The sequence below is a fragment of the Manis javanica genome, chromosome 9 (assembly GCF_040802235.1).
Source record: "Manis javanica isolate MJ-LG chromosome 9, MJ_LKY, whole genome shotgun sequence".
Taxonomy (NCBI): Eukaryota; Metazoa; Chordata; class Mammalia; order Pholidota; family Manidae; genus Manis; species Manis javanica.
The window spans coordinates 86,449,956-86,473,086 of record NC_133164.1 but is presented as its reverse complement, the minus strand read 5'-3'; the positions used below and the strand labels follow the sequence as shown (position 1 = coordinate 86,473,086).

Genomic DNA, 23,131 nt, shown 5'->3' with positions numbered 1-23,131 from the left:
ATTCTCACCTGGCCCTGGTTGACTAGCTCACTGCACACCTATGGGCAATACATGGCTGTTGACTCTATAAAAAGAGCTCCCGCCAGTGCTCTGGGCACAGCATGGTGGCAGGGGTGCAAGGCTGCAGGAGAGCAGAGCAGAGGCTGGAGTGGTGGCAGCACTGAGGACAGAGGCCCAGAAGATGGCTGTGTGGGACGACTGTGCAGACAGAGGGTCCCAGAGGCAGAGACCGGCTTGCCGCATGCAGTCTCGCTCTGAGTGAACAGGATTTTAGTGACTTACCTGACACCTGGAAATAAAGTTGGGTATAACCCTTTCACCCCAAGATCGTTTTGCTGTCATTTTCTTTGGTCACACTGAATCCATAGCGAACTTGCCCGGGGCTGAACCCCATTGGCAAGACAGGTTCCCAAAGGCATCAACCACAAGATTCTGATTCAGTGGTTGGGACTTTGTTAGCCATTCTAGCAAATTACCAAACTGGAGGGGGTTGTGGAAACTCCCAATTTATAGTCTGGCTGAACAGAAGTTGTGGGTAACCTGAGGATCCACTATTTGAAACTGGCACCTGAGGGAGGGAGCCAGAGGGAGGCAGTCTTGAGGGACTCACCACTTAAATTGCGGGACTGAGACAGGTGATAGTAGGATGCAGGAAGATAAGCTCAGGACCCTTGTAAGTTTCAAAACAAACAAACAAACAAAAAACCCCAATCCAACTCAGCCATTTAGCTAGACCTCACCTGCTCTGACCAGTTTTGCCCTATGCAGATAAAACTCAGCCATTCAAAGTTCACTTAGATAGACCTCAGCTACTTTGACTGGTTGTGCCCTATGCAAATGAAGCACTGTACTTTCAGCCAATCAGGAGTGAGTTGTGAGGTCATTTGTTCAGTTCTCCATTAGGTCCTGGGGTGGGACTTCCTCCTCTCAGAAGGCAATACAAACCCCAGACACCACAGCTCTGATGGTATCCTCGCCAAGAGCCCCCTCCTGATTAGCAGGAGCTTTCTCTTTTCACTCATTAAAAGAGCTTTTTGCTGTTACTCCGTTCTGTCACCTCTGAGACACGATCCTGGGGAAAAATTAGCACTCTGGCCGGTAACAGGATCTAATGCTAACTCCAGGTCTCCAGGTAAATAGCATCAGAACTGAAATGAAGGACACCCAGCTGGTGTTGGAAAACTGGTTGTTATGGGAAGAATCCCACATATTCAGTGGCCAGGTGCTCTGTGGTAGTGTACAGAGAAAATAGTTTTCCTTTAGATGGGTTTTTTTCCCCTTTCCCTACTATACTGGTCAGTGCTCATAACCACTGTTCTATGCTTCTCTACTAGAAATAAATAGGTAATTTATTCTTAGTATATAAGAATAGTTTTGTATTAGCAAGTCTACTCATAATATTAATTCGTATCTTAAAAAATGGAAAAGCCATTAAAAAAAATAAAAGCCTAGAAAAAAATTTTAAATCAGTATGCACCCCTACTTAATAAAGACCCTCCATGAACTCGAAATAGAAGAATCCTTCTACAGTTTTATGCATCTAGAGCTACAGCTCAAATAAACTCTGGCATCATGCCTTAATGGCAAACACTAGAAACAATCTTACTAAAGCTCAAAACATTTTAACCTGTTCCGAAAGTACTAACCAATGCAATTAGAACAAAATAAAATGGATAAATATTTGCAGTAAATTGGAATTATAATCACTGCTTCTACATAATAATTATTCAGAGAAATCTAAGAGAACTAAATGAAAAACCATCAGAAATGAGATTTCTACAGAGCAGTTGCAAAACAGAGAAATAAGTAGCTTTTTTATACACCAAAAATTAGCCAGTAATAAAATATAATTTAAAAACAAACCATTCAAAACCACACATATCCGCTAAAAGGAACCTCTGTTCTTGATGCATCTGAAGTGGCAGATTCCAAAGCAAGAGCAAGGTGAATACAAGATGAGCCTGGGACATCTTACACTAAGATAAATGAAGTAGTAATGAAAAAGGAAAAGGTAAGTATCAAAAGACACAGGAGCTTTCTTGAATAGGATCTTGCAGGCCAAAAATAAGATAAACTTGATCATCAAAATGAATAGTGACACTAAGCAATTATAACCCACTGACTAAAAATGAATCCATAAGCCATTCTTATACAAACAAATGAGGAAGAAAGGTTTTCTCACATCATCTCAACTAGTAAGTGTAGAAGGAAATATAGTTAGAAAAGTATTATTTCACAAGCAACACTGCAGTGATCAGTGCCAGTAAGACTCACTGATGGAGAATAAAACTATTTCCCCACAGACAACTTACTAATTAAAAAGAGAAAAATGCTGACTTTATAGTGGAGAAACCTGACAGCTACCACCTTACTTAACTAAGCAGAGTTAACACTGCCAATAATGGGACCAACTAACAGTCTGCCTCCTGATGGACTGCACTAGGGAGGATACAATGCCCCTTATGTAGTATTTCTGCCCTAAATTCATAATCTGAATCTAATCATGAGGAAACACCAGACAAATCCTCATTGGTACACTGTACAAAACACGTAGACTGACTTTTCATCATCATGAAAGATAAATTGGGCTGAATTAACTGTTCAGATTAAGGGAGACTAAAGAGGTAAGACAACTAAATGTAATAGACTGGATTCTAGATTTGAGTTATAAAGGAAACTATTAGGAAAACTGGAAAAAGATTTGATTATGGACTGCTGCATTAGTTTCTTCAGGCTGGTATAAACAAATGGCTTAAAAATAACAGAAATTTATTCTCAAAGTTATGAAGGCTGGCAGCTCAAAGTCACGATGTTGGCAGGGTCATGCGTCCTCTGAAACTAGACAGAATCCTTTCTTGCCCCCTCTAACTTCTGATTGTGGCTGGCCATTGGGCAGGTTCCTTGGTGTGTTGCTGCATGGCTCCAATCTCTGCCTCTGTTGTCACATTGGCATTTACTTCTTACAAAGACTCAGTCAGTTAATAAGGCCCACCCCCATTCAGTATGACTTATCCTAACTTGATTACACCTGCAAAGACCCTATTTTCAAATGAGGTCACATCCATAGGTACTGTAGGTTAGGGTTTAACTATCTTTTGGGACAACACAATTCAAACTATAACAACTATATACTAGACAACTTTATTAGTAATGTTAAAATTCCTGAATTCAATAATTATACTGTGCTTGTGTAGTAAAATGTCCGTTTTTAGAAAATACACACCACAGTGCTTAGGGTAATGAACCAATATGTTTCAAGTAGTGGAAGAGAGAGGTGAAGGAATACACATATACACAGGAGGGAATGATAACATTAAATGTGACAAAATCTTAACAACTGGTAAATCTAGGTGAGGAGGATCTAGTTCTATATACTACTCTTCAGCTCGCGTGAGGACGGAGGAAATCGCGCATTTTTCCCCTTTTTTTCCCTCTTTTTGGCAAGTGCTTTTTGGAAGCCTTAAAGGGACAGGGACCCCGTTGCTAGGGAGGCAGGGCAGAGGTACCGGTCAGCGGGTGCCTGAGACCTGCGCCTGAGAACGGAGGAAATCGCGCATTTTTCCCCTTTTTTTTTTTCTCTTTTTGGCGAGTGCTTTTTGGAAGCCTTAAAGGGACAGGGACCCCTGTGCTAGGGAGGCAAAGCAGCAGGACCGGTGAGCGGGTGCCTGGGACCGGTGCCTGAAGACAAAGAATATCGCGCATTTTTCCCTGCGGGACCGGTGGGCGGGTGCTTTATGGAAGCCTTGAAGGGACAGGGACCCCAGTGCTAGGGAGGCGGGGCAGCAGGACCGGTGAGCAGGTGCCTGGGACCAGCGCCTGAGGAAAAAAAAAAAAAAAATCGCGTGTTTTTTCCTTTATTTTTTCTGTTCCCTCTCTCATTGTTGCTGTTCTTGTTTTGGTCTGGAGAGTGCTTTTTGGAAGTCTTAAAGAGGCAGGACAGGGCACTTAGACCAGAGGCAGGGAATCTGGGGATCTCTGGGCACTCTAACCCCCTGGGCAACAGGGACCAGAGAGGCCCCTTACGGAGATACATAGCCTCCAGGCCACTCCGCCTCGAACGGGGCTCCACCACTTTGGAGGAACAGCCCCAGCCAGGCCACGCCCACAGCAACAGCAGAGATAAACTCCATTGCAAATGGGCAGGTAGCAGAAGACCTGCCGCGCACAGCTGACAAGCATAAGCCACCAGAGGTCGCTATTCTCCCAGGAGAGGAAGGCCACAAACCAACAAGAAGGGAAGTTCTTCCAGCGATCACTTGTACCAGATCTGCAAACTATCTCTATCACCATGAAAAGGAAAACTACAGGCAGACAAAGATCACAGAGACAACACCTGAGAAGGAGACAGACCTAACCAGTCCTCCTGAAAAAGAATTCAAAATAAAAATCATGAACATGCTGACAGAGATGCAGAGAAAAATGCAAGAGCAATGGGATGAGATGCAGAGAAAAATGCAAGAGCAATGGGATGAAGTCCGGAGGGAGATCACAGATGTCAGGAAGGAGATCACAGAAGTGAAACAATCCCTGGAAGGATTTATAAGCAGAATGGATAAGATGCAAGAGGCCATTGAAGGAATAGAAGCCAGAGAACAGGAACGTATAGAAGCTGACATAGAGAGAGATAAAAGGATCTCCAGGAATGAAACAACACTAAGAGAACTATGTGACCAATCCAAAAGGAATAATATTCGTTTTATAGCGGTACCAGAAGAAGAAGAAGAAAGAGGAAAAGGGATAGAAAGTCTCTTTGAAGAAATAATTGCTGAAAACTTCCCCAAACTGGGGGAGGAAATAATCGAACAGACCATGGAATTACACAGAACCCCCAACAGAAAGGATCCAAGGAGGACAACACCAAGACACATAGTAATTAAAATGGCAAGGATCAAGGACAAGGAAAGAGTTTTAAAGGCAGCTAGAGAGAAAAAGGTTACCTATAAAGGAAAACCCATCAGGCTAACATCAGACTTCTCGACAGAAACCCTACAGGCCAGAAGAGAATGGCATGATACACTTAATGCAATGAAACAGAAGGACCTTGAACCAAGGATACTGTATCCAGCACGACTATCATTTAAATATGATGGCAGGATTAAACAATTACCAGACAAGCAAAAGCTGAGGGATTTTGCTTCCCACAAACCACCTCTACAGGGCATCCTACAGGGACTGCTCTAGATGGGAGCACTCCTAAAAAGAGCACAGAACAAAACACACAACATATGAAGAAGGGAGGAGGAGGAATAAGAAGGGAGAGAAGAAAAGAATCTCCAGACAGTGTATAAAACAGCTCAATAAGCAAGCTAAGTTAGGCAGTAAGATACTACTAAACCTAACCTTGAACCTTTGGTAACCACGAATCTAAAGCCTACAATGGCAATAAGTACATATCTCTCAACAGTCACCGTAAATGTAAATGGACTTAATACACCAATCAAAAGACACAGAGTAACAGAATGGATAAAAAAGCAAGACCCATCTATATGTTGCTTACAAGAAACCTTAAACCCCAAGACAAGCATAGACTAAAAGTCAAGGGATGGAAAAACATATTTCAGGCAAACAACAGTGAGAAGAAAGCAGGGGTTGCAGTACTAATATCAGACAAAATAGACTTCAAAACAAAGAAAGTAACAAGAGATAAAGAAGGATACTACATAATGATAAAGGGCTCAGTCCAACAAGAGGATATAACCATTCTAAATATATATGCACCCAATACAGGAGCACCAGCATATGGGAAGCAAATATTAACAGAACTAAAGAGGGAAATAGACTACAATGCATTCATTGTAGGAGACTTCAACACACGACTCACCCCAAAGGATAGATCCACTGGGCAGAAAATAAGTAAGGACACACAGGCACTGAACAACACACTAGAACAGATGGACCTAATAGACATCTATAGAACTCTACATACAAAAGCAACAGGATATACATTATTCTCAAGTGCACATGGAACATTCTCCAGAATAGACCACATACTAGCTCACAAAAAGAGCCTCAGTAAATTCCAAAATATTGAAATTCTACCAACCAATTTTTCAGACCACAAAGGTATAAAACTAGAAATAAATTCTACAAAGAAAACAAAAAGGCTCACAAACACATGGAGGCTTAACAACATGCTACTAAATAATCAATGGATCAATGAACAAATCAAAATAGAGATCAAGGAATATATAGAAACAAATGAGAACAACACCACTAAGCCCCAACTTTTGTGGGACGCAGTGAAAGCAGTCTTAAGAGGAAAGTATATAGCAATCCAGGCACACTTGAAGAAGGAAGAACAATCCCAAATTAATAGTCTAACATCACAATTATCAAAACTGGAAAAAGAAGAAAAAATGAGGCCTGGGGTCAGCAGAAGGAGGGACATAATAAAGATCAGAGAAGAAATAAACAAAATTGAGAAGAATAAAACAATAGCAAAGATCAATGAAACCAAGAGCTGGTTCTTTGACAAAATAAACAAAATAGATAAGCCTCTAGCCAAACTTATTAAGAGAAAAAGAGAATCAACACAAATCAACATAATCAGAAATGAGAATGGAAAAATCACGACAGACACCACAGAAATACAAAGAATTATTAAAGACTACTATGAAAACCTATATGCCAACAAGCTGGAAAACCTAGAAGAAATGGACAACTTCATAGAAAAATACAACCTCCCAAGACTGACCAACGAAGAAACACAAAAGTTACACAAGCCAATTACGAGCAAAGAAATTGAAACGGTAATCAAAAAACTACCCAAGAACAAAACCCCGGGGCCGGATGGATTTACCTCGGAATTTTATCAGACACACAGAGAGGACATAATACCCATTCTCCTTAAAGTGTTCCAAAATATATAAGAGGAGGGAATACTCCCAAACTCATTCTATGAAGCCAACATCACCCTAATACCAAAACCAGGCAAAGACCCCACCAAAAAAGAAAATTACACACCAATATCCCTGATGAATGTAGATGCAGAAATACTCAATAAAATATTAGCAAACAGAATTCAACAGTATATCAAAAGGATCATACACCATGACCAAGTGGGGTTCATCCCAGGGATGCAAGGACGGTACAACATTCGAAAATCCATCCACATCATCCACCACATCAACAAAAAGAAAGACAAAAACCACATGATCATCTCCATAGATGCTGAAAAAGCATTTGACAAAATTCAACATCCATTCATGATAAAAACTCTCAGCAAAATGGGAATAGAGGGCAAGTACCTCAACATAATAAAGGCCATATATCATAAACCCACAGCCAACATTATACTGAACAGCGAGAAGCTGAAAGCATTTCCTCTGAGATCGGGAACTAGACAGGGATGCCCACTCTCCACACTGCTTTTAACATAGTACTGGAGGTCCTAGCCACGGCAATCAGACAAAACAAAGAAATACAAGGAATCCAGATTGATAAAGAAGAAGTTAAACTGTCACTATTTGCAGATGACATGATATTGTACATAAAAAACCCTAAAGACTCCACCCCAAAACTACTAGAACTGATATCGGAATACAGCAAAGTTGCAGGATACAAAATTAACACACAGAAATCTGTGGCTTCCCTATACACTAACAATGAACCAACAGAAAGAGAAATCAGGAAAACAACTCCATTCACAATTGCATCAAAAAGAATAAAATACCTAGGAATAAACCTAACCAAAGAAGTGAAAGACCTATATTCTGAAAACTACAAGTCACTCTTAAGAGAAATTAAAGGGGACACTAACAAATGGAAACTCATCCCATGCTCGTGGCTAGGAAGAATTAATATCGTCAAAATGGCCATTCTGCCCAAAGCAATATACAGATTTGATGCAATCCCTGTCAAATTACCAGCAACATTCTTCAATGAACTGGAACAAATAATTTAAAAATTCATATGGAAACACCAAAGACCCCGAATAGCCAAAGGAATCCTGAGAAAGAAGAATAAAGTAGGGGGGATCTCACTCCCCAACTTCAAGCTCTACTACAAAGCCATAGTAATCAAGACAATTTTGTACTGGCACAAGAACAGAGCCACAGACCAGTGGAACAGATTAGAAACTCCAGAAATTAACCCAAACAAATATGGTCAATTAATATTTGATAAAGGAGCTATGGACATACAATGGGGAAATGAGAGTCTCTTCAACAGATGGTGTTGGCAAAACTGGACAGCTACGTGTAGGAGAATGAAACTGGACTATTGTCTAACCCCATATACAAAGGTAAACTCAAAATGGATCAAAGACCTGAATGTAAGTCATGAAACCATTAAACTCTTGGAAAAAAACATAGGCAAAAACCTCTTAGACATAAACATGAGTGACCTCTTCTTGAACATATCTCCCCGGGCAAGGAAAACAACAGCAAAAATGAGCAAGTGGGACTACATTAAGCTGAAAAGCTTCTGTACAGTGAAAGACACCATCAATAAAACAAAAAGGAACCCTACAGTATGGGAGAATATATTTGAAAATGACAGATCCGATAAAGCCTTGACATCCAAAATATATAAAGAGCTCACACGCCTCAACAAACAAAAAACAAATAACCCAATTAAAAAATGGGCAGAGGAACTGAACAGACAGCTCTCTAAAAAAGAAATACAGATGGCCAACAGACACATGAAAAGATGCTCCACATCGCTAACTATCAGAGAAATGCAAATTAAAACTACAATGAGGTATCACCTCACACCAGTAAGGATAGCTGCCATCCAAAAGACAAACAACAACAAATGTTGGCGAGGCTGTGGAGAAAGGGGAACCCTCCTACACTGCTGGTGGGAATGTAAATTAGTTCAACCATTGTGGAAAGCAGTATGGAGGTTCATCAAAATGCTCAAAACAGACCTACCATTTGACCCAGGAATTCCACTCCTAGGAATTTACCCTAAGAACGCAGCAATCAAGTTTGAGAAAGACAGATGCACCCCTATGTTTATCGCAGCACTATTTACAATAGCCAAGAATTGGAAGCAACCTAAATGTCCATCGGTAGATGAATGGATAAAGAAGATGTGGTACATATACACAATGGAATACTAGTCAGCCATAAGAAGTGGAAAAATCCAACCATTTGTAGCAACATGGATGGAGCTGGAGAGTATTATGCTCAGTGAAATAAGCCAAGCGGAGAAAGAGAAATACCAAATGATTTCACTCATCTGAGGAGTATAAGAACAAAGGAAAAACTGAAGGAACAAAACAGCAGCGGAATTACAGAACCCAAAAATGGACTAACAGGTACCAAAGGGAAAAGAACTGGGGAGTATCAGTGGGCAGGGAGGGATAAGAGGGTGGAAGAAGAAGAGGGGTATTAAGATTAGCATGCATGGGTGGGGAGGGAGAAAGGGGAGGGTGGGCTGCACAACACAGAGAGGACAAGTAGGGATTCTACAACATTTTGCTAAGCTGATGGACAGTAACCATAATGTGGTTGTTAGGGGGAACCTGATATAGGGGAGAGCATAGTAAACATAGTACTCTTCATATAAGTGTAGATTAAAGATTAAAAAAAAAAAAGAAAGAAAAGGGGGATTACTCCTTGATAGGATAAAACTATTGGTAAATCAAAGATCAACGCATGCTTTAAATATCCTTAATGTTGATCACTTAAAGGGTGTCAGATGATCAGCTATGGAGGTACTCTTTTCTGATAATATTCCTTTCCCTTAATAAAAAAAAAAAAAAAAACGGCAGTCCCTGTGTGCTGACCTCCAGTGAGTTCTGCACAGTGGTATAGAGGGCATGTCAAAGTGTGGGCAAAGGGTCTGTTTGTTTCTATGCAGAAGATCAAGGCCTACCTTGGATACCCAGAAAATGAACTAAGATACGATATGAGGAGGAGCTTCCGGCATCAGCACTCTCTGGAGGACTCGTGCGGGGGGATGATCATCAAAAAGCCTCCACAGGGATCCGGGCGATGCTGCGGTTGTGGCTGCATCCACCCCACCGTTTCCTGGACTTGCCATTGGAATGAGGAGGGAGATGTCCAGGCTGGCATGTGCATACAGTGAGACAACGAATTTGACCAGATCTGTACTGTTGGAACTCAACCAGGAGTTGGGAAGGGTGCAAGTTGTAGAACTCCAAAATCTTATGACTATAGACTATCGACAGTTAAAAGAACATATGAGATGTGAACAGATCCCAGAAATGGGCTGCTTTAATTTGTCTGATTTCTCTCAGACTGTTCATGTACAGTAGGACAACATCCATCATATCATAGACAAATTTTCACAAATGCCTAGGGTGCCTAAATGGTTTTCTTGGCTTCACTGGAGATGGATGGTAATTATAGATTTGCTTTGTTTATGTCACCGTATTCCTATTATGTTAATATGTGTGTGCAAATTAGTTAATAGTTTAAAATCTATACATACTTAAGGTACTCTACAAGAAGATATGTCAAAGAAATAATCAATCCTCCCATGTTTTCTTCCATATGCTACCTCTATAGCTTTTCTTCTTCCTTCCTAATTACAACCCTTAAATAGAATTCGTGCCTCATATCGAATTTACCGAGTATCATAATTCCTCCAGGTGGTAAAGATACCTCGAGACAAGTGCTGGGCATAGAAGCCACAGGGCATAAATCTGCAAAGAAGTAAAAAGCTAACCTTTGCAAACAATATGGCTTCTCTCTCACTTACCAACTTTACATTTCCCTGTATGGCCCCGGAAGATGACTGTTTAGCCAGAGACGGGTAAGATTCCTCAAGGGAGGAACAACCTAAGACAGGCACAGTCGCAGGGGGGCCATCAGGTGAGAAATTGGGGATCAACAGAGGTGAGGCTCAGAACGTCATCCCCCCTGCTTTGAGAGAAATCTTCTGCATCCGTGGATGTTTTGCTGCCCTTGTCTAGCTTGGATTAATACTTAGTCCATAGGCACACACCTGATCATCTACATTTGCCCTCTTACAGCACTAAACTATGTTTTCTACCTTTATCTTGCATCTACCTACCACTTCAGCATTTTATTAAAAATAAAAATAATAATAATAATAAAGCGAGAAATGTGGGATCCACATATAAATCAAGTATAAAAATCAAACGAATATTCATATTTGACCTGATTGTTTATAGTTCATAATGCGTGATCAAAACCGAAAGTTTCTGTGATGACATCCCTTGTACTGTTCACCATGTAAGAATTTATTCACTATGTAAGAATTTGTTCACCATGTAAGAACTTGTTTGTTATGCTTCAGAAGATTGGAGACTGACGAGAATTAGGCTTGAGATGGATTAATGATTGTACATTGAGCATTGACCCCCCTATACTGAATTTTATTGTTGTTAACAACCATTTGATCAATAAATATGAGAGATACCCTCTCAAAAAAAAAAAAAACAAAAAAACCAAGCAAGCATAACTTCTAGGCAAAGAACAACTTCTCACAGAAACAAGAACAACATCACATATTGTTTTTATGCAACAATAAGAATAATTTTTCTTTTGGAATAAGAAATGCAGATCCTGGTATAACTCAGGGGGGAAAATCCCAGGGCAAAAATACCTTTGAAACCAATATCAGTCGAAGGGAGAAATAAAGTGAAGAAACCCCAAAAAAAAAAAAAAATCTGGAAATACATAAAAAGAGCTTTGAACCTGTTAATATCCCTGGCTCTGAGTATCACAAAAAAGATAAGCAATGTGACTCATGCCATTAGAAGACTTAATTACATAAAGGGGAAAATAAAAGACCCCCCCCCAAAAAAAGTACAAAAGGAATCAACGAGTCTGTTAGAAGGAAACTAGGCTTATCAAGTCTGACCACACACCACAGGAAAGTACCACTAACAGACAATAAGGACCCAGCATTTACTCAAACTCCAGAGATGGATGGTTCAATGATTCAATAAAGCACTGCTGGACAACTGTTAAAAATTACTTATTTCTAACCTTTCAACTGTTTATAAATGATAACTGTTTAATAACTAAAGTTTTTTTTTATCAGGAATCAAAGGCAACTTCCAATGTCTGCATTTATTAAAATTCACCTTTTGAGGCATCATTTAATCAATTTTCTTTTTTTGAGAGGTCTGTCTCAATGATTTCTGTTACTGGTGGGGCTCTGGTAATACCTGAAATATCTTTCAGAACTTTCAGACAGAATATCAGTTAAAGCTAGATGCCCCCCTTACTATTATCTACTTTCTTACTTTTTCCCCCCAACTTTTCTACTTAAAGAGCATCCTCTAATTACAGAAATTAGGAGATAAAAAGAACAATGCTAGGTGTTCCCTGTTATTATCTAATGTTCCTAAACTGTGGATATGTGCTTCCTTCTTGTGTCTAACTGTGAATTTATCTCCAAGAATAGTCTGTATTGGTTTTCTTTAAGCATCAATGATTCCAAAAATCCTATTCATCCTGACATTATCCTGAGGTTTCTGATCCTCTCCTCTGCTCTGCCCTTTATTACAAGTTCCTCCTTCTGATTTAAGTTCTATTCATTAAAAGAATAAATTCAAAAGCAAAAACTAAGGCCCAGTAGGAGTACCTGGTAGGGGAGGGGTGTGAATAGAGATGGGAAGGCAGCTTTAGTGCCACGATAATCTATCAACTATCCCCACAAAATCTTTGCTATGGCTAATTACTATCTTTTCTCAATCACAAGAGGTGTTACGTAAGTGCAAGTATAATCCCCATTTTACTATGATCCCTTCCTCCCACCAGAGTGCTACCCAAGCTTTTCATATAAAAGGTTTGGGGCATTTTTACACTTTTCATTATTTTAGGTGGTATACTGCCCATTAGATTCTTAACCACAGACTCTTACTGATTTTCTAATGTTTCCTAAAAGTCTAGGTCATGTAGCTCCTCAAAATCCTGAATTACCTTTCCTGTTACTTTTAATATAAACCACAAGACAAGGTCCTATCTCCAAAGGTTCTTTCTATAATTTGCATATCTGTTGGTCCTAAATAAGTTCAAAATAGCAAATCTTTATGGCTTCCTTTACTATGTAAAACATGAAATTTCTCCAGATGTTCTGCTTATAAAAGAAAACAAACTCCCAGAAGGTGTTGGACTATTTGATGTTTCCACCATAACTAGTTTGCTTCTGTACCAACATTGTTGCCTTAAATTAAGAAGCAACATCTATGTCCACACCTTTCAAATAAATATTCTGACCATGTTTATATAACCAAACAGTGTATTTCCATATAGATGTCCAACTTCTTTAACTACTAGGTTACTTCCTCTCCCTTTCTGTGGCAGAGCCAGCTACCTTTCCACCAAAAATTCATTCTCCCCTTCCATGATTGTCACTGGAAGGTAGCTGTCCTGCCATGGACTATTTTTCCCAGCTCTACTTAACAACCAGATACATGCATGTGACTTGTTTCCATCAGTGTAAGGTAAGGGGAACTCGTGTGCTTGAGTTTTTAAGAGGCACGGTTGCTAGAGATACATTTAGAGAATAAGATAGAGAAAAGGAACACCCTTATTATCATCTTACTGCTCTTCAACATTACAAATTGCTACCAAACCAAACCTCAGTTTCTCCGTCAGACTTAATTAGAATGCTTATTTGAACTCATGCTGAGCATTAATGCCACTAGATGATTACTAGATCCAAGGAGTCTTGAGTCAAGAGCATCTATTGTTACTGCATGAATTTTTAGTGAAGAACTAGCTGTTTGCTGACATTCCTTTCTCCCATGACCATGGTAAGCAAATGCTGCCAGAGGACTGTTGTCTTTTTATACATTTGAAAATATTTAGTAAGTGTCTACAAAGGGCTATTGTTCTAGATGCCTAGGATAACTTCCATAACCAAAACAGAGATCCCTACCTTCAAAGATCTTACACTCTAGCTGCAGTTGCTCCCAACATTTCGACTTGGCAGTTTAAAACCTGTCAACCCTCACATAGACTTAATAACCACGGGCCATGATGGAACTGTTGCAGTTATGTGTGAAGGAGTTGTACTGTAGATATTCTATGAAGGATAATAATGCTACAAAATCAAGCTAGTATTCCCACTAGAAAACAAGGCACCAGCTTATTAGAGAAGACAATGGGTACATTCTTAGACACAACTGAAGAAATAAAAGGAAGCCAAAGAAGAAAAGGCATCTAAGGTGGTGAAGGAAATCATTGTTCATGGAACTTGAAACAGTGGCAAAAGAGTAGCAAACAAAATTTCCATTTGGAACTTTAGGTGAGACTCTTCCTCCAGAGAGTGAGGAATTCATGTAACAGTAAGATTTATAGGAACAAGCCAGTACACAAAAAAAATCCTCCTATTTCCTCCAGAAGAAAGTGAAGTGTTGAATGGTTGGTGAGTCTGTACTAAGGTGTAGGAAATTATCATCCTACTGACAGGGCAAATTAAAAAGTGTGCTCTTTTTCTGCAGCATGAGTCTCAAATGTAATGATGGGACCATTTAGACTATGAAGTCCTTCCACCTATTTTTACTAACTCATCTAGGAATAAATCATATAGTTAATAAAAATGAAGGCAGTATCACACAAATGTTTGAGCCAGCTTGAGTCACACGGCTCAGATTTGAGTATAAAGTCAATGGAGAGGCTGACTATATAGATAGACAATACATACACTTTAAAAAACCAAACTTGGAAAAGGACAGCATTTGCTACAGTTTTAATTAGTATAATAAGCCATCTTTTTGCATGCTTCTTTGTTCTTCTGATGAACTAAAGTTACATAGAAAAAAGGAACTTGACTAGGAAAACATCCAAACACTGTTAACCTGGCCTGAAAATTTTATTTTATAAAAAGATAAAGAATGTTTTGAAATTAATATATCAGTTTTCCACTACAAACCCAAACCTACAAAAGGAAAGGATTTGCCATAATTTAGTTAGTGTAGTAACCCATCTTTTCCAGCTTACATTGTATCTGACCTTGACACTTATTATGAAATATATACCACAAAGCTACTACATTAAGAAAAAAAAAGTATAAGTGGTTGAAAATTCTCAGCCCAATACAAATGTACAGCTTAAGGTAAAAGGATAAAGATAAGAAACCTTCCTTTCTATCATTGCTTCATATCCCTTAGGAAGTTGTCTAAGAGAGAACAAGCTTTGCAGTTAGCCTTAGATTCAAATTCAGTTCCACCCAAATCACTTCATCATATCACCTTAGCAAATTACATACACTTTCTGATCTTCAGTTTCTTCATGTGTAATAAATATCTATCTCACCCACAATTCTTCTGGGGAGATATCTCAAGGGTTTAACTGTGAGAACGCATATGAACTTGTAGTGTAGCATAGCACCTGTCACAGAACAGATGTTCTTCCTTCATTACCCAAAAGCCTAAAAGAGTAAATGGGTAGGAAAGAGAAAAAAGGACACAAAAGGAAAAATTATAAACTCCGTATTACATACACTCATTTTCCCAAGCCCTTTTCTACTTTCTTCATTTCTGTTTCTCATTCCCATCTTTTTGAAGCTTTTCCATTCCTCACACTGCCTATAGGGAGAGAGTAGGAAGCAGGCTTCGTAGTGGCTAGCAAGCAGGTGGGAGAAACTAGGAAAGCTTCTATACTTAAATTTGGCTGCACAGCAAGGCCTCACTGGGAGAGCCCAGGCATCCAAACATGGAACTCATAGTAGAGTGACTTCTAAATAGTGAGGAGCTGGGAAAGTGGGGTGGCAGAATGACTGGTAGCCTACGGGTTCATTCACAATATAAGCAGAGCACTTGGTAGGCCAAATATTTCACATGTTCAAAGAACTCAACAGATTTTAAAAAACAAACAAAAACTGAAAATCAATTAGAACACATTTACCACTTAATCACTGTTATACCTGTTTGTTAGGTTTTTGTAGGTAAACTGTAATGGGCTGCCTAGGAATGTAACCAAAAAGGCTAACCTTACAGAAAATGCTTTTCTTGAGAAAAGGTTTTAATTTTCAAAGAACTGACAAACTTTGGGACCACAATCTACTTATAATTTTAGTTTTTTGTTTTTGTTTTTTCTTTCAAAATCTATTTTACAAACCTTAAAAATCTAGCCATTTTCAAATGCCCATGCTTATTCTGGTTATACATATTAACTGCCTGTTAAACATATTCAGAGTAATTACTCTGCACTTCATCAGTTAACAAAATTAAATATATTTTAATATTCATGGCTATTTTCCTGATACAATGAGCAAAACTATCATCCAAATACTCATGATTACCTATTAACTGACATCACAACTGCTTCAATGAATAATTAAGTCCTTATTTTCCTAATTTTACTGCAAAATAAATCTGAAAAAATTTTTAAAGTCTTGCTTTCAAATGTGTCTTCCTATAGTAAAACTTCTAATATAGGTGTTGCACAGCCTGTGAGTCACAAGTATTCTGAACCAGCATTCAGAAAAACATCAAATCTGGTTTTCCTACCTGGAAAACTGACTCTGTTTACTTAAGGTTAAATCTGTCCAGTGCAAAGGGATTTATTAAAGTTTCAGAGGTATCAACACTAATATCACCAAAAACCAAAGAAGTATTATATAATGGATTACCACCACACTAAAAATATCTACAAATCTACAAAATTTACAACAATCTCATCACAGTCATTTCCACCCAACTGTGAATTCCTAGAGACAACAGTCATGATGCAGTCATTTTTATAACAAAACTAGCATAGTATTTGTCATGCCACAAATTTAATAAATGTCCAGTCAGTGAATAGAATAATGCTGCATTTGCTTGCATCAGTTTTTTACTATAACCTTTACTTACCTGGTATCTAATTTTATTTCAAATTCCAGATTCTAAAACATTCCTTAAAACGTTGTCAATATGAAATCTTCAACTATAGTAACTACCAATTTATATAAGGTGGGAAGCATATTCAAAGCCATCTGGCTCCACTACCCCGTTTCACATGGTGGCAGGCACTAAAGCCTAGGGAGTTTACTGAATCAACCAAGACAAGACCACGTAGCGTTTCACTTTCAGAAGTGTAATTAAAATCCAGATGGTCATTTTTCTTTTAGTCCTTTCCTTATTATACCATCTTGCCTTCTCTGCTCCTTTTCAAAAGCCTGACTTATTACTTATAAAGTGTCCTTATCTGGAAAATACCAATTCTATCAGAACAAAAGTTAGAAATCAATAAGCTTGCCATGGAACAATCTAAAGTATTAACTTACTCAGCAAAAGTCACCAACTTTCCCATGCCACCCCTTCTCCTTAATGCTAAGAAACTGAAAGTTTTATTAAAAAATTAGAGAAGTGACTAGCCTCAGTAATTAACTTTAAAAAAACCAGAGTCTACATATTGCTAGAAAGAGAGGCCGAAACTAGACAATCTTTAAGTTTCTGCGGTCAGTCTTTTCCTGCCAGTACTTCCTGTCTCTCTCTCCACCGCCAAATAAGCAGCAGACATACCAATGACATATACAATCTTTTAAACACATTATGTCAGGAAAACCAAGACTTTTTTCTTTTTGTCCTTGGAAGATATGAACCTAAGTCCTAATTATAATATTGACTTGCACTACTTACATGATGGGATGCCAAATGTATTTTAGAAAAATCTAGTATTTTATATATATATATTTGCATAGCTTGGACATTCTAGCTCACTAAACATTTCTCTAAAATAAAGCTTATTAAAGACTAGTTTAAGTTCAACTACAAAGTTTCCAGTTAGAAATATCAAAATGACCTTTAAATTCACATTTGCAAGTGTTTGAACTATTTTATAAAATCATTTTCTACAACAAAATCTTGAGGGAAAAATCTAAAGAATTTGTTTTAACATTAGCTAACGAAAAAGGATGAAGTCAGTTTGATGTTTTATAAAATTTTAATAAAGGTGTACATTAAAATATGTTGTGTGTAGAAAAGTCTAATATATACACAACACCATATCCTTGTATACAATTCAATATTTACTAAGATTTTTTCTACAAGGAACTGTCCTCAAAGACCCAAATACAACTGCTCCTTGTGACAGTGAGCACTAGGTCAAGTATATTTATATACTTACAACTGAAAGAAACAATTACAATGCAAGGAGAAATGTGTCTTCATAACAGAGTTTTGCACACAAAGAGGGTCAGTACACCAATGCCTTGCTAAGTATTTGCCACAATGACAATGTGTACTTGTTAATGTTTGAGAGTACAGTCTTTTGTGCCTCTTCTTTCCTTCTGGTTATACAAGTTTCAGTACTCCTCCTTCCAATACTCCCTATCCCCCGACCCAAATTAGCCAAACCCTGAACCACCAAGTTCCAAAGCCAGGATTAGCAAAAGGAATTGTCTGCAGATTTTCTGATAGTAGTAGCAAAAGAAAGGATGAAATGCTGCTGCTCTTTCTTTGGCATGTTTATAAACTAAGCAACAAAATTTGCCTATGGCATCTTGTAGTCTGGGATTTGCCATATATAGTGGATATTGCACCTGCGTTTGTTGATGTCCATCTTCTCTTACCCCAGGAATAAATAAAGAACAACAGGGGAAAAAAAATCTAGGGTTCCTACTTATGAAATTCAGGCAGCACAAGAGATATCCATGTGCAGCTACTTCTAGAAATAATCACTCGTGAAGGTCTTCCACTTCCTAGGAGAAAGTTGGGAGTCCGAAGAACCCGCATACAAGCTCTCCTGCCACACCTCAAAACAGTGAAAGCAGAAGCACTTTTAAGGGACACAGCTTAAAGTGGCGTGGAGTGCATGGTATGCACTTCAGGAACTCACAGTCACATATACACACTCAGACAAGGGGAACTGCAGGGCACTGCTCTCCTGGTTGCAGAGGCTTATAACTCAGTCCATCAATACATTATCCTGTACTCGGAAATTACAGGATTCTCTCTTTCCTGAAGTGGACTTCAAGACTGCAAAGAGTAACATCAGATAAATCCAATCCAGACCAGGACATGCTGCCATCAAGTCTGCTAGTTCCAAGACAACAGTTGTGCTCCTGCAGCCAGCAATTCTCTGGCACACAGACATGTTAAAATGATATTGGCGGCAGCACTAGCTCTTCTCTTTCACTCTCTGTGTTACTATAGCTCCTTTTGCTAAATCTGCCTCCGAGTTTAGACAGGAGCTGGATGGTTCATAATCACCCAGCAGCTGCAGCTGAGCAATACTCAGCCTAATTGTGGCGCTGGAGCAGCTGAGAGGAAGAAAGGAGATAATACATACCCTACCATAGTCACACACAAACTGCTGTACACACTACCAGTAAGAGACCAAGATACTTTAATAGGAACAGATTATTTCCTTTAAAGAAAAGCTGTTGTACTTCACAAGAGGAATTTATATTTATATTACAGACTTGTTTAAATGTGAACTGAAGGTGACCGAAGCGATGTAGGGTTCTGAACAATGGAGGATCTTAACTAAAACTTCCTGTAAATATTCACATAACAAAGCCATAGCCACAAACATCACCTTTATAACATGACTGAAAGTTCCTGTGATAGAAGAATTTGGCACAGATATGATCTCTTCTTTAACTTCACAACAATGAAAAGCAACAGCTTCAACTAAAACAGCAAGCCCTTACATAAAGCAAGTGTGTAATGCAATGATTCTGAGCATTTTTACATCTCCCAACACCATTATGTCATTTGCTTTCTTTTAAAATAAAATATACTCACCCTGTAGGTGCTATTGGCCACATCTTTAGAAAGCTTAAGCAAACAAAAAACTTATTTAATACTTTCATTAACACCCTTACGAATATCAAAACTTACTGAAATCTAAATAATTACTGTTCCAGAAAACTGAAAATGCATAAGTCAGGAATTACCTAATGCCAGTTTTGAGTTTTAGCTGTCATGTTACATTATTTTCTGAAAAATAGGGTGTATTTTATACTTGATGACAGAAGAGTATCCTTTAGTTTAATAAACATTTTGATTGCCTATTATTTGTCACACTATACAAACTGAAAAGGATTTAAAGTTAGTAAAGCCTGGTGTTTTCCCTCAAAAATATTACCACAATTAACATGTTATTCATATGACAAGATGTAATGATTGGATAAGTCTAATCCTGTTTGCAAAGGACAGCCCAAGCAGTCCTCTGAAGTCAGTCACCAAATACTAAGTTCTGTATCTAAGCACCTGATATAGTACAACACACACAGACTTCTTTAGAAAAGAAAAAAAAAGTTTTATGTAAACTAAAACACAGACACAGAAAAGAAGCAGGAGAACAAATGATGGCTTCATGAATTAATTATACTAAGTCCAACACCCCTGCAAACCATCACCAGGTTAAAAGAACTTTGCCAACAATTTGGAAGCCATGTCCCAATCACAGCTTTCTCCCTCCTGCCATATCTTTACTTTTATAAAGAAAATAATTTCCTTGCAGAATTTTCTTTTTCTAATATAATTTTATCACCCAAGTTTGCATTCCTAGATGCCAGAGCTTAGTATTGTTCTTCTACATTTTTTGATATTAGGCTTTTAAAATTATTGAAGTATAACATATCCTATTAATTTCAAGCATACATCATAGTGATTCAGTATTTTTATACACTACAAAATGATCCCCACGATAAGTCTACTTACCATCTGTCACCGTACTAAGTTATTACAATGTTATTGACTATACTCCCCTATCCTGTACATTATACCTCATGACTTACTTGACTTATTTATTTTATAACGGGAAGTTTGTACTTCTTTGATATAATGCTATCAGGAACTAATAAATGATACCTACAAGGAACAGTAGACTAAGAGTTAAACATATTTATAAAAGAAAAATTACTCACATTAATACATTATTTACTGCCTAAAAATGCAGATTTGAACTTTATATAAATAAGTCTTATACCATAGACTGGTAGTATTTCACCTATTACTATTCTTTTATAATTTTTACTACATTTTAAGATTACATATCATGAAGATTTGTATAGCCATTAATTTTTCAGTTTTAGAATTCACTGAATATAAAAAAAAACAAAACTTAGAGCATATATTAATATTATACTTCAGCCATAAGACAAATTCCACCTATCCCACGAAGATAGGTCAAAGCTGTAAATTCACTTTCGGTTGAACAGAAAGGAGTCAATTTTGTGGTTTATGACGTCAGCAGAAACACACTGCAAAATTAAAGCTATTATAACATTATGGTGGCTACAGCGGAGTACATATTTTAAGAGCCCTTTTATCTTTTATTTTGGAAACATGGATATGAACCGTCTTGTATTCTGAGTCAGTTCAAAGGCGAGTTTTTTTTTTCAAATTGAGGACTCTGAATTGCCAAGAACGTTCAAACTCTCCACTGAGGTTTAGCTAATGTTCAAAAATTAAAATACAATTAAACTTCCTTTTCTTAATGTCAACTGTGGTCTCATATATTAGAACAAAATATGTACGGCTTAGTGAAATACAACTTTCTTACAGGACAGTATAGGAAAATCATATACAATGCACACAAGATCTTTGACTCCTTATACAAGACACTCCTTCCTTAGCTGTCCATTCAAAATGTTTCCTGTCTACCGTGTGCCACGCATTACACTAGCTCAGATTTTAAATTTACCAAGTACTCTGCCTTAAATGCACAGTCACATGTACACATTTAGTAGTATTTTTCAGTGTTTCACTTTAGGAATTCAACGGGACGGTTTAAACACACTTAGAATTATCGAGAGACAACTTTGAAACTATAATCAATCCTACAGTTACAAACATACAAATATACAATCATATTCATGTATATGCAAAATCATCCATGGGAAAACACACACATCTACGTGAAAACATATACATAATAAATGGCATAAACATAAAGTTGTGATACTACTAAAGAGTTAACTTTTCATTTAATTTGTAAATTGTTAGACCGTAGTGATCCTATGCCTGTTTCAATTAATTACTCAAAAAAAATTTCAGCCAAGTCCGAACTATGTTGTCTGTGTCCCACTCACTACAAAAATATAAAAGCAGTCCGTACATCGAAGAGCTTCTTAAGCCCCATTCCCAATTCAGCAAAAGCTGGAAGCAATTATCAAGAGGAAAAACACCCTTCAAAACAAAATTTTCTGCAACACTTGAGGACAGAGAACAGAACCAAATGTGAGACTGAGTGATATAATATCGTAAAAGTGGCCGCCGAATGGCATATTTCCCAACCCCCAACCCAAAACAAAGGAAAACTTTAACATGTTGCGGTTTTCAATCAACCCAAGTAAAGCGACAGGCTCACCCCCTCGTACCCTACACACTCCCTCGTCTGCTCTCCCCGGACAGTTGCCACCCGCCGTCAGCTCACACCCAGACACCCCCACCGCTGGGCCGGATGGGGCCGCTGCATTAGCCCCCTACTTCGGCCGTGGGAGCCAAAATAAACCTCGTCCCTACCTCGCCGGGGCGCCCGCACGACCTTACAGACGCGGGTGGGGGTGCTCCAAGGTTCCGAGCCCCCAAATCAGCCTGGGGCGGGACCGGGAAGGACTGGACGGGGCGGAGACCGAGCCGGGGGCTGGCAGGTAGCGCCGGGAAAGAGACACGCCCGCCGGGCGAGCCGGGCCGGGGGATGGGAGAAGTTTCTCCCCAACTTCCCGACTCCGGGCCGGCGGGGGCGGGGAGCGGCGGCGACTCCGGGGGCGAGCGGGCGCCGGGGCCTAGAGCTGCCAGGGCCGGGGTCGGCCGCCTCCGCCCGAGGGGCCCCGCCGGGTCCTTACCTGCCCTCCAGCCGCGCTCGCATGAGTCTCTGCGGCTGCAACTCGGGTAGCGGGGAGGGGGCGGTGGGCGGAGGCGAGGCCCGCGGGGCCCTCTCCGTCCTCCACCTCCGCGTCCAGAGCGCCCGGCGGCAGCGACGAAGGCACGGTGGGCCCCGGACTCGCTACCTCAAGAGGAGGGAATTCCCGGGCTCCCCACCCCTCGGGCTCACTCTCCACCTCCTCCCGGCGCGGCATCCGCCTCGCTCCCGGCTCCGCCCCGGGGGCGGGGGCGGGGGCGGAGGCGGGAGCGGGGCGGGGGCTACCTGCGCGCGCGCCCGGGCCGCTCACCGGAACTCGCGCCGTGCCCGCCCGGGCTCGAGCGCTCCCCGCCTTCCGGCGCCAGCGCACGCCCGGGGGCTACGGACAGTCCTCCCGCGGGCCGGCTCGGTGGCGAGTCTGAGCTACGCGGCCCGACTCA

General features: G+C 39.5%; 1 protein-coding gene across 4 annotated transcripts in view; it reads right to left on the bottom strand.

Annotated features, from left to right (window-relative positions):
* Positions 1-22,928, bottom strand: part of YES1 (YES proto-oncogene 1, Src family tyrosine kinase) — a 91,842-nt gene extending 68,914 nt beyond the window's left edge. Inside the window, exon 1 of one of the 4 annotated variants that reach the window (XM_037018105.2) lies at positions 22,675-22,928. In XM_037018105.2, the coding sequence (XP_036874000.1) occupies positions 22,675-22,908 (234 nt within the window). In that variant the 5' untranslated portion in view covers positions 22,909-22,928. Of the gene's footprint in view, positions 1-22,351; positions 22,643-22,674 lie in introns of those variants that run through there. The other 3 variants (XM_037018103.2, XM_037018112.2, XM_037018121.2) reach the window with 3 other exon arrangements.
* Positions 22,929-23,131: the final 203 nt, after the last annotated feature.